We start from the raw sequence: 15,496 nt of genomic DNA, 5'->3' as shown, positions 1-15,496 counted from the left end.
GATGTGATGAAGCACGCATCTTCGAAAACTCTGCAAAGATAGTATGGAAGGTACCTACCTACCTAAGCCTAGAGGCATCATGTTGGTGACTTGACTTGCTCCTACTACCTCTACTCCCTAGAGGTCTAGTCGGGTCCAAAGTCGTAGGCGGCTATCTCGAGAGTCGTGCGAGAATTTCTCAAGGTGGGCGGCTCCGGCAACGCTTCCGTGGATCCGATTCCGAACGACCCGCGAGCATTCCATTCCTCCCTAGTCCGAGAGGGATTGGAGGCAGGTGGGAGCAGACCTACAGGTAGGTTGTAGAGGTAACTTGGTTGACGATCGGAGCATATCCCAGAGGGATCCAGAGCTAGGGACTGGGCCTTGCCCCTGCCTTGCGTGCGTCGAACAAGAACTTCATAACCCATAGAGAGAGACACCTCTACATGTACTAGAGTTGCCGCAGACACTCACTCCATGTCCTCGCTGAGAGAGAGCTGATTCACTCATCCTTTCGACCCTTCTCTCTCATTACACACGCCGCTACCTTGCCCGGCCAAACCCAAATCACCGGTAACACTCCATTGCAACCTACGCAATGCGGTGGTTTACTTTGGCGGTGGCCGCTGCCGCCACCGTGACTCAGGTCACGGCAAAAGCTGTGTTTGCCCATTTTATGGTATGAACGAGATTCCAGTCCGCCCTCCAGTCATCGTTGACGCATTCTGGTCCATCGAATGTACAATGGAAATCAAGCTCAGCTGTGATGCTAACTTCCATGTTCAAAGGTTGGCAACACAGAGAACTACACAACAAGCGACTGGCTGGATGACATGCGTCAAGCCAAGAAGGCACATATTGATGCCTTCGCCTTGAACATGGCCCACGGCGAAGAGACCAACGAGAAGTCGCTCTCGGCCGCGTTTTCCGCCGCCGCGAGTGAGGGCATGCAGCTCTTCTTCTCGTTCGACTACGCCGGCAACGGGCCCTGGCCCAAGGAAACGGTGATCGAATACATCACAAAGTATGGTTCAAGCGGCGCCTATTTCCACCACAACGGCAAGCCTTTTGTTTCGACTTTTGAAGGACCCGACAACGCCGACGACTGGATTGATATTAAGAGCCAAACGTCCTGCTTCTTCATGCCCGACTGGTCTTCTCTGGGGGCCAAGAAGGCAATGGCTGCCGGAGGCGGCGTCGCTGACGGGCTCTTCTCATGGGCAGCATGGGCGTGGGGAGACTGGGACATGTACACGTACACGGATGCTTCGTACGCCCAGTACATGAACGGAAAGCCGTACATGATGCCGGTTTCGCCCTGGTTCTACACCAACCTGCCTGGGTACAACAAGAACTGGCTCTGGCGCGGCGACCGAGCGTGGGGTGACCGCTGGATCCAGGCGCAGTGGTGGCAGCCCGAGTTCATCCAGATCATCTCGTGGAACGACTACGGCGAGTCCCACTACATCGGTCCGGTTCGGAAGCACGCCATGGAAGCTTTCGACATTGGCAGGGCTCCGTACAACTATGCCACCCTACCTCATGATGGCTGGCGTGATATCCTGCCGTTTGTCATTGACATGTACAAGAACAACGTCGCCACCATTGACCATGAGCGGCTCGTGGCCTGGTACACATTGGTCAATCCATCCAGATGTGACCACAACGGAACAGTCGCCAATACCGCTTCTCAGCTGCAGCAGGAATTCGAACCCGACGAGGTAATGGACAACAAGATCCATTTCGCTGCCTTGCTGAAGGGCAAACCAGACAAGGTTATCTGCGACGTTGGCGGCGACACCACCGTCGGTAAGGTCTACCAGGGTCCCGACAACGACGGGACCGGCATGTATCTGGGTGAATGCGACGTTGGAGGAACCGGGACAGTCCGAGTCATCGTCACAAGAGGCCAGGTGACCATGACCGTCTTTGGCGACGCAATCTCAGGCGACTGCTCGAGATGGAACGGTTTCACAAACTTCAACGCGCATGTGGCTAGCACGCTTTCCACGGCAGTCATCAACGCTCAAGCGGCAGATATCAGCCAGGCTGTCTGCGTCAACGGAACCGGCATGCATGTTGTCAAGGACCTCTGCGAGTTCACCTGCTCTTTGGGATACTGCCCCCAGACTGCCTGTGTCTGTACTCGGCTGGGCAAGCAACCTACTTTGCCCAAGCCCACGGGCGTCCAGGGATATCCCAAGGGAAACCTAGACGCAAGTGTCTCGGGGCTGTGTTCCTTTGCCTGCAACTACGGCAACTGCTCCGACTTTCGCCAATACTGCTCCACTACCGAATTCCCACTCGTAGTTCGGCCGCAGTCCCTTTTCGAGCCGCTATACTGTGACGGCGGCGCGGCCCGGGAGGGACAGGAATACTTTGATGAGCTTTGTAGGTTCACCTGCAAGCATGGGTATTGCCCGATCAGGCGCTGCATCTGTTCCGTCGGCTGGGGATTCGCCAACATCCTCGACCCCAACACAACGTCCACCGCCAAGCCTCTATCTGGCGTGGACGACTATGGCCTCTGCAGCTTCGCCTGCCAGCGTGGTTTCTGTCCAGATGACGTTTGCTATGAGAATGGCGAGTTCGACGACTGGTGGCTCTGGGGCGAGTACTATGACCCGATTGAGGACATGTACATGGATGACGACGACATTGAAAGCCTAGGCTGCGACCCCGCCAAGGCGCCGCGGACGTTGGACGATCTTGTCAAGGCGGTTGACACTGGGTCAAGTCATTCCATATGCTGGAATCAGTGGGCGCTGGAGATCCTGTTTCAAACGCTTTTGGGCATCGGAAGCGAGTATCAAGAGAGCCTCAAGGGATATGACAAACTGTTTTCGACTTATGAAAAATATATCAGGGAGAGCGTCGGCCCGCAGCTGGAGAAGTTCGCCCATCCAGGAAGTATGAACTCGCCCGGACTCAAGTACTTTGACTGTGTGGTGTCAATAAACGGAAAGAAGTACAGTGATAAACAGGGTTGTCAGTACATTGTCTTGGAGAGGCTACCGGTTGATAACTGGCACATCGACTATACCTTGCGTGATGAAAAGGGTTTTTATGCCGAGGTCGACGAGAAACTGGGAATAGCGAGGGAATGGATCACTTTCGGCGAGTGGAAACTTGAGAAACAGTGCGACGACGACATGGTTGGTGACGATGGAGCTCATATCCGCCCGGGCACTAGACCCAGGCTCTGCAAACCGAAGGTCACGAGCATGAGCAACTTTCCTATAGCTATCGACGAGGACAAAGTAAGTGTTGAAACCAACTTCCACGTCGAAGAGAAGAGACAAGCGCTGACATGGGTACCTACCAACAGATCGAGGTCCCCAACCCCAAAGTGGTGATGGAGGCGGCCATGGCCAACATGACAAGTCTGGTTGACAGCCTGCAAATCGGGCACTTTCTGGTGGCTACCGCCACCAACGAAGTCGAAAGCGCAGACATTGTCACGGCGGCCAGCATGCCCGTTTTCATGCTACAACAAGCCGTCGATGCCATGAACAACATCAAGAAGACGGGAGCCGATATCATCAAGCAAAACAAGAAGAATCTCATCACCTTAATCCTGAGTATCGTGTTGATGGTGATTCCCATCATTGGCGAGTTTGGCGGAGCCCTGTTTGGTGGAATGGCCATGATCGCACGCATCATTACCCTGATCGACATTGCGGGCAACGTGGGAATGACTGCCTATGACATTGTCGAGGACCCGGGGTCGGCGCCCTTTGCCATCATGGGCATGTTGATGGGATTCGCAGGAGGTACAAGGTCCGAGAAGAGCCTGGCGGAGGCTGGCAAAGTACGCAAGGCCATGCCTGACTCTGCCGTTACAAAGCTCGGCAAAGTCTTTACCGAGAATGACAGGAAGGTTCAGAAAATCGTCAATGCCTGTAGGGGGAAAAGGTAGGGGGTTAGATTGAGCGAAACGGCAGAAAGGAATCGGAAGACGGGCACCTTACATGGCTAGAAAATAAGTAGCAGGATCAAGAACTTCACGAGCCCAAGAGATGTCGTCGATGATCAAGATGGGGATACCTGTCCAGCAAGGTGTGGTGAGTGATGTCGCGAGGTCAGAGTCCGTGAGATTCGCCCAAAATGGGAATAAAAGAAATGGATAGGTGAGGCTTGCGGGTGGAAAGAGTTCGAATCTGATTCAGGCTCAATTGTTGCAGCAATATCCCGGACCCCTTTTAGGAGAACAGTGGCTACTATCAATATGATCATATACTTTTCAAGTTTTGGGCTTCTTTTGTGCTTGTAGTCTTCAATTACAGGGAAGTGTCGTAGTCAGTTTCGCTGCCCAACACGGGAGAGAACATCCAACAAGTGTAACCTTGAAAATACCCCATAATCTTCATGACCGTCTTTCCCCGAAGTCTACCCCCGCAATTAGTTAGGTTCAGGCACCTCACCCGGCTGCGGCTTCGGGCCGTAAACAGTACTCGCCTTAAAGTAGGCGTGGATGTTAGGATCGTCCAGCTCCTTGCGAAGATGCTTTGGCGTAGACCGCAGTCTCCTCCCTGTCGGGGGTCCACACTCCACCCCATGACAACATTGAAGATGTGGCCGAGGTATCCTGGCAACGAGTGAGCATAAGCTTATCCCATCTCTCATTCTCGTCACTCTCACTGTCAACCGCCGCCAGACGGGTCAACCCCTCGTTATACCGCTGCCAGGCCGGGTTCATGTACCCGTTTATGACAGCTTTGGGGACGGACATTGGGCCCTGTAAATGTGGAGCGGGGGTGTGCACCACGTGTGAGAAGAACTGCTCGGCAGCGTAGGTCTAGGGTGGTGGTTCGGGAACGAGAAGGGGAAGGGGAAGGGGTGAACAGACCTTTTCGTTATGCTCAGCAAAGACGTCCCAATCGTGACCGATGACTATCACCCGCGGTCTGGTGATTCGCTTCGTCCCACTTCCACTTTCCTTCGCTTGATCCTGCTCCCTCCCATCCTCGCTCCCTTCACCCTCCCCAGGCAACTTAACCTTCGGCTTGTCAGAAAACGGAAGTAACCCTCTCAACCCCCTCCGATCCAACCTCTCCGGATTCCCCACACTCGGATGAAACTTCTCCCTAAACTGCTTCCTCGCCCACCTCAACGCTTCCTCATCCACCCCCTCTTTCAAATATTTTCCGGGATCAAACCCAGGCGCATCCGGATCGGGAAACACGGAGACAAAAGAGACAGTCGTGCCCAGAGCCCACATCAGGGCCGAACGACTCACTGAAATGCACCAGACGTTGAAGGATGAATTAACCTTTGTTCGTGAAAGGATGAACAGATATTACGACCGCACGAGGTCGTCAGCGCCGACCTTCAGGAGGGGAGACAAAGTTTACCTTCTCCGTCGTAATATCAAAACCAAGCGTCCCAGCGACAAGCTCGACTACAAGAAGCTGGGACCATTCAAAGTGCTCGAGAAAGTCAGCACCAGCAACTACAGACTCGAGCTCCCCAAAGGCATGCGACAATGGCCCACGTTCCACGTCTCACTGTTGGAACCAGCGCCGAAGAACGCCAGACTCGACAAGAATGTGCAAACATGGAACGAAGGGAGCGATCAGTAGGAAGAGCAGTCGAACGACGAGACATCATGAGGACGAAGAATGATGAAGAGAAGAGGAAAAAGGACAAACTCACCAGGAATACAGGGTCATACAGGGTTATGAATGACGAGGAAGAGTAAAGGATCAAGGAGAAGGGAGACGGCAGGCAATAAGGTTGTGACCAACAAGTCCGTTGGCACCCCAGCACCTGAGGGATGACATTACGTGACAAGAAAACATCGTGGCGTTTAGGGACAAAGCACAGAGAGGGGGCATCGTGTTACGATCCAATCAAGGATTACTTATGTAAGCAGACTAGATAGCCAATCAGACCAGCGCCGCAGTACCGGAGCCGCAGGGCCGCGGCCGTAACGGCGGCTCGGCGGCCACGACTCTGAAGGCCAGTATATAAGACGCCCTCCCCAGGCGTCGTATATACAGGACCTTCAGCAAGCAATAGCTTTCACAATCAACCAGTACCTTTTGGCTACTGCTACCGTTATTCTTATTCCCAGCGATATACTCCTGTGCTTGTAACGGTTCGTCACAATGCCCTGGTCGATAGTTGATGATGAACCAGTAGTTCGCTAGTTGCATGGCCCAACGAGCCTGACGACGGTTGAGGACTTTTGCGTGGGTGAAGTAGGCGAGATTCTGGTGGTCCGAGAAGACTTCGATACGGTGTTTGGCCCCTTCGAGGTAGATTCTCCATCGATCAAAGCTGTCGACGATGGCTAGGAGTTCCTTATCGTGGATCTCGTAGTTCATCTCGGCTGGAGTCAGTTTCCCTGAATGGAAAGCGACAGGATGTAATTTGCCATCGTTCCCTTTCTGTGATAGGATAGCGCCAACCCCGAAATCCGAAGCATCCGTTTCCATGATCGCCGGTTTTGACGGGCCGAAGTGGGCAAGGACTGGTGCCGTTGTGAAGGCTGTTTTCAAGGCTTGGAAGGCTTTCGCCATGGGTTCGGTCCATTTCCAGAGCTTCTTGTCCAGCGCGTTAGCCGCTGTCACACGGACATTTGCCCACAGTTCTGGGTTAGGGTTGCCGAGGCTTAACAGAGCCTCAACGCCCGGCATCAGCCTTATAAATGCCCGGAGGCCTCCGGCCGCAACACTCACCTCGGCCGGACTCTCGCCACCGGCATTGCTTACCCAAGCCCCTCTCGACACCGTCAGGCTAGCGAGCCAACCATCGAACTGCCGACGACGCTGATAAGCATCACGAGGCAGTCCCCAGTTATCACAGAAGCAATCCCAGCCAACCAAGCAAGAAGCAGAGCGACCGGATGAAGGCCGGCGCCAGAAGAAGGAAGGAGAATGGTTGAAGACACTCTGGAAGATCCACATGTATGAAGATCGCTAGATAGATACCTTGAGGCCTCAGGCAACAAGGCTCGGTACGTACCTCAGTACGTACCAAACCTCTTTGGCATAAGAAGGCCTTGAAACCCAGCCTTCCTTTGAAGGTTGAGAGGATCAACAAGGCCTTCGAGACCAAAGAAGTTTATCAGTTGAATTGAACTCTTTGTTCCAAGCCCAGAACACTGCCCTTGTCACAGCCGCCGTGAGGGCTTTGACAATGGTGGAGAAGCTGCGAATGAAGCGTCGATAGAAGTTGGCGAATCCCACGAATGACTGGCATTCCTTGAGCGTGGTAGGTTCCTTCCACTCCATGATGCTTCTAATCTTGTCGTCTGCCATACCGATGCCTTCTGTAGAGATCATGTACCCCAGTGTGACGAACCGTTACAAGCACAGGAGCATATCGCTGGGAATAAGAATAACGGTAGCAGTAGCCAAAAGGTACTGGTTGATTGTGAAAGCTATTGCTTGCTGAAGAGCCCTCTATCTAAGAAGGCCGGGAGGCCTTCTTATATACAAGGCCTTCAGGGACCCGAGCATATTGGACCCGAGGACCCGAACGCTCGGGTCTTCCTCCTGAGGACCCGACGTTCATGGACCCGAGGACCCGAACGCTTCGGGTCCTACCTGATTGGTCTGTTGGTTCTACCTAGTCTGGCTTACATAAATGATCCTTGATTGGATCGTAACACCCAGGAACTCGACCTTATTAACGCCCCATTTGCATTTCTGAGGAGCTACGGCCAAGTGGTTCTTTGAGTCTCGTAGGCAGAGGCTCAAATGCTTGGTGTTAAAAATCGAACTGGTTTGGTGATCTTGCTCAGCCTCACGTAGAAGTAAGGCCGAAACGATATGACGCGTCCATGCCTAATTATCTCGATCTGAGGGGTTAGATATGAGGGGTTTGGTGCCTAGTGTTGACTTGGCTCATGTGCTAGGCTGGAGCCTTTGTGTGACGAACGGCAGTCTGATCTGCCTAAGTGGGATAGCTGAAGGTAGTAAACCATCAGGTGCAGTTCGGTGAAGCCAAAAGGTTCACAACAAGTATGGTAGCGTTATACTGGTCTCGCTGATAATGATCTATTGACTACTGTCGAACTATCTGACAATCTGAGTTCTCCAATCGTCCCTTTATATCCTGAATGTCTGGTGTTGCTCGTCCATCTTGAGTGCTTGCTCACCAGTGAGTATCTGCTCACCGTGAGCGCCTGTCTTCAGTGAGCACCCCTTGTGTGCCTTCTGGTCCAATCCCCGTTTGGGGTTACACTGTCCAACCGTGAACGAGGCTGCTGCGTCCCGATGGCTTGGTCGGCCCATGCATTCGCATAATCTTCGATCGCTTTGGCCATTTGCGGGGAGAGTTCACAGCCGGGGTGGGCGGGGATGGGAGGTGGGACGAGGACGGTTCCGTCCGGTCCGGTTATGGTGCGCGTGGATGTGCCCGCGATGCCCGTGACTGTGGTGATGGTGAGGCCTATGGCTCCCGTGCCCGTGGTCTCTGTGACAATCTGGGATTGCTGGGCTGGCGCTTCAGGTGTAACCGTGACAGCGGAAGGGGCAGTTGCAGGAATGGGAGACTTTTTGTCCGCATCCATGTCCGCTAAGGAGAGCCTGGCGTAGTATTGAGCCAGAAAGTCCTTTTCGGATTGCGGATGAGACAGGTGAACGGGGTTAGTATGATCCATTGAGGCTGGTGCTGAATTCAGGTCTCTTGGATGTCGTGTATATGGCTTCGTTTCCAAAATGTCAAAGAATCTGTCGACTATAGGTACGTGATCGGGATTGAATTCGGGTCCAAAAGTCGGAAGAGAAGAACGAATGTGCGTAGAGTGGTGTGATGTCCGTTCCTATGAGGGTCTTGAAGAGTTGACATAAGTTTCCAGTTCCTCATCTAACTTTTTGCTGCTCGTTTGCTTACCTTATCTCTAAGCAGATTCTTGGCCTTCATGTAGTCGCAACAATGCTCGATCGCATAATCTTCCATCGCTTTGGCCATTTGCGGGGAGAGTTCACAGCCGGGGTGGGCGGGGATGGGAGGTTTCAGACGAGACGCATTCACTGAGAACCAGCTCGCCAAGTTGTCGCCATTCATTGGCGACTTCATCACCGGGGACCAGTCTTTCTTCATGGCCACGTACTACATGTACTTCCCGTTCCTGACTTGCGAGGTGAAGTGTGGCGCAGCGGCGCTTGACATCGCAGATCGGCAGAACGCCCACAGCATGACCCTTGCGGTACGGGGCATCGTCGAGCTCTTCCGTGCTGTCAAGCGCGAGGATAAGGTCAACCGGAAGATCCTCGCCTTCTCCGTCTCGCACGACCACCAGTCAGTACGGATTTATGGCCACTACCCAGTGATAACCGGGAAAGACACCAAGTATTACCGGCACCCGATCCGAAATTTTGTCTTTACTGAGTTAGACGGCAAAGAGAAGTGGACAGCGTACCGATTCACCAAGAACGTCTACGACACATGGATGCCCAAGCATTTCGAGAACATCTATTCTGCCATCAATCAGTTGCCATCGGAGTTGAACTTTGATGTCCCACCGCTTTCCGAGGCGACCGGGCTTTCCCAGGATTTGGGGAACTTGATGCAGTCAGATGTCAGCTGCGCTTCTCTGCCTGACGAGCGGGGCAGCCAGTCGAGCAATGCCGGGCAGCAGGCGGTCACTCCAGGTACCTCATTCAGTGAGCCGAAGAGGAGGAAAGGATAAGGCCCGGAAGGGCCGTAATGTGTTGGCGGGTAGATAGCATAGGATTCAATTGACCGTCATCTTCACCTTGGCTACTTCGCTTCTTGCCTTCCATCATTCATAAACCAAGTCACTGTCCTGGCCAGGTGCTTTGAGTGATCACCCTAAATATTCGGGTACCTTCGTTATGGCGGTCCCCCAGTAGACACTTTTACGGCAGTTTTACATGTAACCGAATAGAGGCCTTCAGATTGCACTATACAGCAAAAAGAATTAAGATGAGCCTAGCTACTCCATTTCAATACAGCAGTTAAGGACGACAGCGTATAGGGATGCTCGGGCCCGAGTACTCGCTCCCGAGCCTCCACGCAGTCTTGCATCAACGCTAGCGCATCTTCATGTCGACCTTGACTCTTCCACGCGAAAGCAAGGTTGGCCATGCTCGTCAGCGTCGAGGGATGATCAACTCCGAGCTTCGTCTTGCTAATCTCCATCACCTGCACAGACAGCTTCTCGGCCTCGTCCCACCGGCCTTGGTTCCTGTACGTCGACGCCAGGTTGCCCATGCTGGTCAGCGTCGAGGGATGATCGACTCCGAGCTTCGTCTTGCTAATCTCCATCACCTGCACAGACAGCTTCTCGGCCTCCCCCCACCGGAGATCAGACTGCCGTTCGTCACAAGCAGTCTCGCCCTGCACCTCTGCTCGAGTTGCCAACGTCTACACAGCACATCCCCGCCACTCCCTCTACGTCCTCCCTCCCCTTTACAGCCGCTCTAGCTACCGGTTCTACCGACGTAGAGACGTCCGCCTCACGGCTTCGAGTCGCTCCGGCTACCGGTTCCATCAACATAAAGACGTCCACCCCACGACCCCCAGCCGCTCCAGTTACCAGTTCCACCGACGTAGAGACGTCCGCCTCACGGTTCTCAGCCGCTCCGGCTACTGGTTCCGTCGATATAGAGACGTCCGCTGGTGCGGATGACACCACTACCAGCTTACCTGTACGACTCTGGGAAAGCACGTCATACCAGAGCAATGTTGAAACCTATTATAGTAGGATTTAACTGAAAAGAACCTTCCTTCTCAGCTGCATTTAGGCTTTCGATAGGTAATGACGGAGGTCTCATGTAGTCGTTCTACAATGGGCTTAAAGACCGGATCAAAGACACAACATATTCGCCAGGTGTAGAATATCAGTACTCCTTAATCACAGTACCAGCGCGCCCACCGACCGCGAAATATACTTTTACTAAATTAAGGGCTCATTTATATCTATCCCCACGTTCCAATAGAGCATTTTCGACTTAACTATTAGTTACTCTGAGAAGGGATTCCCTCAGGTCTCGTTGTCGCCGGCTCCTGGTGATCCCTCCAGTGCCCGAAGACGAGCGTGCCAGTGTGCTCCAGGAGCGTACCGTATCTTGGGTGAGGTAGCTGGTGATCGGCCCATCGTCAAGAGGACGTACTGTTCTATCCCCTGTCAGCACCTTGCGTGGGCGGCCGCGGCCGCGCTTGATGCCTCTTGTCATCAACTGTCCCTTCAGCAGCTGAGCCTCGGCCCGGGGTTCGGAAGCAGGGGGTGCATCGGCCATCGCCCGGTCCGCCGGTTGCCCCGCTATCAGGGGCGGGGGGATCAAGGCCGGCTCTGAAGCCCTGGATCCATGGATGTTTCCGGCCCTCAAGAACCTGAAGGCCAGCGGGCGGTACATCATTGCGGCCCTGAGTAACACCGTCATCTTCCCGCCTGATCACGAATATTCCCAGGGTGATTACCTCAAAGATACCCCGTCCAGGAGAAAAGAGGGATTGAACGTTTTGCAGAGGAGAATGATAAATCGGTCTCCACAGGAAATCGAATTATGCCGTTAAGCACTTGATGGCTGCGTGCATATCGATGCCAGCCTGACGAGACTCAAGAAAGTCCGCTTCGCAATGCGAACCGAGGGGGTTCCGTGCTCCTTCCGAGGTGGCTTGACTATGGCCCATCACTAAGCCACAGCAGACGTCGGACCAATCATGTATGCCGGAAAAGTTGCAGGCCAAATGGCAGGCGAATCTGCTGAGGATAATACGGTACCCTTCGTACGCCTACGGTGGCTTTCAAGCGTTAAAGCAATGATTACATCTCTCCATACACCGAATTCATGTCAAATATGGAGCTGTGTGTTGTGATTATCACAAAAGTTATATCTAGGTCAAAATCGCTTCGGAAAGAGTAATGGACAGCTGTAAACATGTTGTATACCATCACTTCTCTTCATCGGCCTTGGGCTTCAGACACTCGGAATCAGGATTAAGTCTCCTAAACTCCTCTCGGGCCGCACGCTTCTTGGCCCTCTCCTCCTCTGTTGGTATCCTCGGAACATCGCTCTGAGCAGGATGCCACTTGTCCCACTCCGAGACATTACGTCCATCGGCAGTGAGAAGCGCGGGCGGTATCTGATCGTCTGGGACGTTGTAATATTCTCTAATCTGGGGTTGAGTAAGGCCACGCGCGTCCACGACGTTACGTACGGCATCAAAGTGCCGCAGAACACCATCGTGACCAAGGCACCAAATGCCGTGTCGGTCGCTTTTCATGGCCTTGAATATTTCTTTCAAGGTCATGTCATCGGTTGCAGGCTGAGGGGTTGTGGTTTCGGGCATGGCTTGGATCTGAATCTTGTTAATCAGCATCTTGGAAAACAATTCGACTCGAGACTACTTGCCTGGGCGTTGTCAGACATGATGCTAAACTTTTGGCTCAGGGAATGGTCGCATAGGGTAACCAGAGAGGAATCAAGAGGAAGAAGCGTGCGAGTTGTTGATTGCGGGGTACAGCCTGATCTATACAACCAACAAGCGTACCTTTATCAAAAGAGACAGCCCAACATAATGACGTAGGGCGCCACAACCCGGAAAACTGGCAAACACCTGATTCGTGTGCACATGGCGCTGACTCACTTAAGTGTTCGAGCGGGCCACGGCAAGGTGCACTGAAGCGCCATGCACGACCCCCGATGCATGGAGCCGGCTTGCCCGAAATGGCCTTGCCCGAAATGGCTTGCACAAGGGGGCATCCCGGAGCGATGCAGGAACCCCCATGCCGGAGGCCATCTGCAGAATCCACGATCCCGATTCGCCATTTGCGGGTGTTGAGTAACTGGTGCATCCACATTTTTATCCTACATCACCAACGACCGTTACCTACCATAGTCGTCAACCGCTCCAAGACACAATAGTGAACACACTGTTAACGGCCATTTCATTTCCTTCCATTTATAAGGTAGGTACCTGTCTGCGGCTGTCTCCAAGTACAACAAGTCCTTTAGCCTATCACGTCCTACAAAGACCAACGGGCAACTACCAAAATTCTTGGATGGGAATCTGAAACTCAAACCCCTCGGACACATCCAAAGCATACTCCTCCGGCTCATCCCAATACTCGCTATCCAACCCTCTCTCCCTCAACCACCCCTCCAACACCTCGACCTTCTCCTTCATTCCGGGGTAGGTAATACGACTGCCTAACAACACCCGCGCAAAAGCCAGCGGCGTTCTTCCTTCGTTGTTTCGCAACATCTTGGCGCCCCGCTCCAACAGAAGCTTGACCATATCCGCGTCTCCGGAAAGAATCGCAGTATGCAGCACATAGTTACGCAGCCAGACCCGCTTGTTTCGGTTCGTCGGGCTCTCCCCTTGAATATAGTTGGCCGTGTTGAGTGCCTCGCGCAGGTTTCCTCCTTGCTTGTCAGCGTCATCGAGCAACCAGGCTAGGAGCTCTTTATTCCCCTTGTTTTGCGCCGCGCGGGGTAGGATCTTGAGTCGGTCGAGTTTGGTGAGGGCGTCTCTGAGTGATGGTGGTGGTGGCGGCGGCGTCGTTGTAGGCGTGGTAGTAGTAGTCGTACTAGACAACGCAAGAGCATACCGTATAGCTTCCACCACCAACCCCACCTCGCGCGGCCTGGATTCCCACGGCTGCAACGGGTCAGTCCCCTGTCCCTCCGCCAGACTCATCAGGGTCTCTACCTTGCCCTCTTGCGTGTCCAGGTATCCCACCTCCTTGAATGCGTCCAAGAGAGTCTTGAGCGGCTGCATTTCGTGGCCCGTGCCGAGCAGTCGCATGCCAAACAGGCGCGGCGAACGCCACCGCGAGCGAATCAGCGTCAATTCGACGTCGAGCGGCGCCGGGCGCTCGCTGCCCCAGCTTTTGGGCATCCAGTCGCGGTACCAGGTCATATACGACGACGGCTTGTCGGGTTCGGTGCTGTTGTTGCTGTTTGTCTCAGGTGGTGGTGGTGGTGGCGGTCCCCCCGAAGAAGCGAGCATCTTCACCAGCTCAAAGAACTGCTTCGTCGCCGAGCTGTTAACCTGGCCACCCATGTCCAGGGACCAGACCGTTCTATCCGCCAAAACGAGCAAGAACTCCCTTATGACGGCCGAGTCCGCGCCGGGGTGCAGCGGAGACAAGTGCGGTGGAAGCTCCGACGCCAACGAGGCGAAACTGGCCGCCAGATCACCCTTGCCCGTGGGGTCCGCGTCAATGGCGTTCAGCGCGGCAAGGAAGTTGTCAAAGTCGTCATAATCTAGTTGCGAGGGTACCGTTTGCGGGCCCAGCGCCAGCCCGAGCAGGGACATGAGCGAAGGAAGAAAGCGTTGGCGGCTGGACTCGCAAAGGTCAAAGACAAATTGCAACAATATCTGGCTGGGCTACTACGTTTGCGTCGGCGTTTAAATCTCTATAATGTCTTAATACATCGCTCGCTTCGTATTCTTCGGGACAACATTTCACCTGCGGAACAGGAAGACGCCTGCAATTTGGCGGCGTTCGACAAGCCAACCACAGCTCTAGGATCTGATGCCAACTCCATTTAAAGTCAACACCCTGCCGGCACAGCCGCCAATACCTTTGCAGACGAGTCCCAGTCAGACCAGATCACACTACTCCTCAAACAACTTGATAATTTCGAACGCGCCCCCAAAACACTTCCCGAATCATGGCAAAAAACTCACAAGCTGAATATAACTCGACTGCGAGAATCTTTCTTGACGAGGGCCAATTTCCAGCCTGGCTCGTATATTTCCTCACCAAGAACGCTGCTGACAAGCGATCCCACTTCCTCGGCTCGAAACCCGCGAGTTGTAGGATATTTCGTCAACTGGAATTTGTGCGCCACTGTCAGTGCCACTGTTCTTTACGAGTCCTATTGGCTTTTCTGGGACTGGGGTTGGGCTCACTAGGAACAGCCAGAACCGGAGACTTCATCACTGGCGCCAAGCCTAACGCATTAATTCCGTCTTGAGGTGGTCGCCGAAACCTGCGACCCGTCCACGATGATTAGCCACAAACGTCCACACTCAGAAGCCACGTCAATAGGGGTCACGGGGCACTCACGTTGGAACTTCGTCCCGGTACCTAGGGCCCATCGATTCCAGCGGCATCATGACAAGCGTATTGGAGCGCTTCCCTGTCAAAATGGTGCATGCATGAAGTGGATAAATCAGTTTGTTTTGTTTAGATACCGTACATATTCTTTTGTATCCTAACACACTAAGAAATCAAAGAGGATCGAGTAGTACTTAGATGTTCTTACGTAGGGTTGTCCGAGAAGTAAGTGAAGGTGGAGGAGACCTTAATACCAAGAGTCGCTACTGGAGTCGAATCCGAGCCTGCTTTCTAATACTTATGCCAACTCTCTTACCCCTGAGACTGCGTGTTATTAAGTTCGTAATCGTTGCCGGCTGCCAGCTTGTCAGCTACCCGAGGGGTACTGAAACGGTAAAATGGTGGTAAGTGTGGCCGGCGAATTCACTGAGCTACGTACAGCTGTGGCTTAAGAGATGGAACCGGTCAAGCTGTCTGTATTAAGCGAGGTAGGTTATAACGGCGATCTATGGTTGGCGACGTTCTTGT

At 53.5% G+C, this 15,496-nt stretch overlaps 8 protein-coding genes across 8 annotated transcripts; 2 read left to right on the top strand and 6 right to left on the bottom strand.

The window, feature by feature from the left end:
• Nucleotides 1-128: 128 nt before the first annotated feature.
• On the top strand, nt 129-4,214 carry B0H65DRAFT_459305 (glycosyl hydrolase family 71-domain-containing protein). Its single transcript, XM_062826449.1, has 3 exons — nt 129-658; nt 768-3,239; nt 3,308-4,214. The coding sequence occupies exons 1-3, from the start codon at nt 578-580 to the stop codon at nt 3,896-3,898; spliced, it is 3,144 nt and encodes a 1,047-aa protein (XP_062685165.1). The 5' UTR covers nt 129-577; the 3' UTR covers nt 3,899-4,214.
• A 166-nt stretch (nt 4,215-4,380) lies between these two features.
• B0H65DRAFT_546869 (uncharacterized protein) lies at nt 4,381-5,200 on the bottom strand (the record flags this gene model as incomplete). Its single annotated transcript, XM_062829470.1, has 3 exons — nt 4,381-4,511; nt 4,576-4,777; nt 4,829-5,200. The coding sequence occupies 3 exons, from the start codon at nt 5,198-5,200 to the stop codon at nt 4,381-4,383; spliced, it is 705 nt and encodes a 234-aa protein (XP_062685164.1).
• A 2,803-nt stretch (nt 5,201-8,003) lies between these two features.
• Nucleotides 8,004-8,944, bottom strand: B0H65DRAFT_137771 (uncharacterized protein). The gene is made up of 2 exons (XM_062820896.1): nt 8,824-8,944; nt 8,004-8,762 (listed from the first exon to the last, which is right to left on the bottom strand). Exon 2 carries the CDS (start codon nt 8,588-8,590, stop codon nt 8,120-8,122), a length of 471 nt encoding a protein of 156 aa, XP_062685163.1. The 5' UTR covers nt 8,591-8,762; nt 8,824-8,944; the 3' UTR covers nt 8,004-8,119.
• On the top strand, nt 8,795-9,743 carry B0H65DRAFT_137827 (uncharacterized protein). The gene has a single exon (XM_062820897.1). The coding sequence runs from the start codon at nt 8,936-8,938 to the stop codon at nt 9,620-9,622; it is 687 nt and encodes a 228-aa protein (XP_062685162.1). The 5' UTR covers nt 8,795-8,935; the 3' UTR covers nt 9,623-9,743.
• A 54-nt stretch (nt 9,744-9,797) lies between these two features.
• B0H65DRAFT_459284 (uncharacterized protein) lies at nt 9,798-10,053 on the bottom strand. Its single transcript, XM_062826448.1, has one exon. The coding sequence runs from the start codon at nt 10,039-10,041 to the stop codon at nt 9,886-9,888; it is 156 nt and encodes a 51-aa protein (XP_062685161.1). The 5' UTR covers nt 10,042-10,053; the 3' UTR covers nt 9,798-9,885.
• A 965-nt stretch (nt 10,054-11,018) lies between these two features.
• Nucleotides 11,019-11,537, bottom strand: B0H65DRAFT_587065 (uncharacterized protein; the record flags this gene model as incomplete). The annotated part of the gene is made up of 2 exons (XM_062830960.1): nt 11,377-11,537; nt 11,019-11,322 (listed from the first exon to the last, which is right to left on the bottom strand). A coding segment is annotated over exon 2 (297 nt), but the record flags the coding sequence as incomplete, so codon positions are not given.
• On the bottom strand, nt 11,538-12,527 carry B0H65DRAFT_459279 (uncharacterized protein). Its single transcript, XM_062826447.1, has 2 exons — nt 12,312-12,527; nt 11,538-12,258 (listed from the first exon to the last, which is right to left on the bottom strand). Exons 1-2 carry the CDS (start codon nt 12,327-12,329, stop codon nt 11,851-11,853), a joined length of 426 nt encoding a protein of 141 aa, XP_062685159.1. The 5' UTR covers nt 12,330-12,527; the 3' UTR covers nt 11,538-11,850.
• A 418-nt stretch (nt 12,528-12,945) lies between these two features.
• Nucleotides 12,946-14,453, bottom strand: B0H65DRAFT_507217 (uncharacterized protein; the record flags this gene model as incomplete). The annotated part of the gene is given in 3 exon segments (XM_062828122.1): nt 12,946-14,283; nt 14,300-14,355; nt 14,375-14,453. The coding sequence occupies 3 exon segments, from the start codon at nt 14,451-14,453 to the stop codon at nt 12,946-12,948; spliced, it is 1,473 nt and encodes a 490-aa protein (XP_062685158.1).
• Between the last annotated feature and the right edge of the window lie 1,043 nt (nt 14,454-15,496).

The sequence above is a fragment of the Neurospora tetraspora genome (assembly GCF_033439725.1).
Source record: "Neurospora tetraspora strain CBS 560.94 chromosome Unknown B0H65scaffold_2, whole genome shotgun sequence".
NCBI classification, from domain to species: domain Eukaryota; kingdom Fungi; phylum Ascomycota; class Sordariomycetes; order Sordariales; family Sordariaceae; genus Neurospora; species Neurospora tetraspora.
The sequence above is the reverse complement of the archived record's forward strand: the minus strand, read 5'-3'. Positions and strand labels throughout refer to the sequence as shown.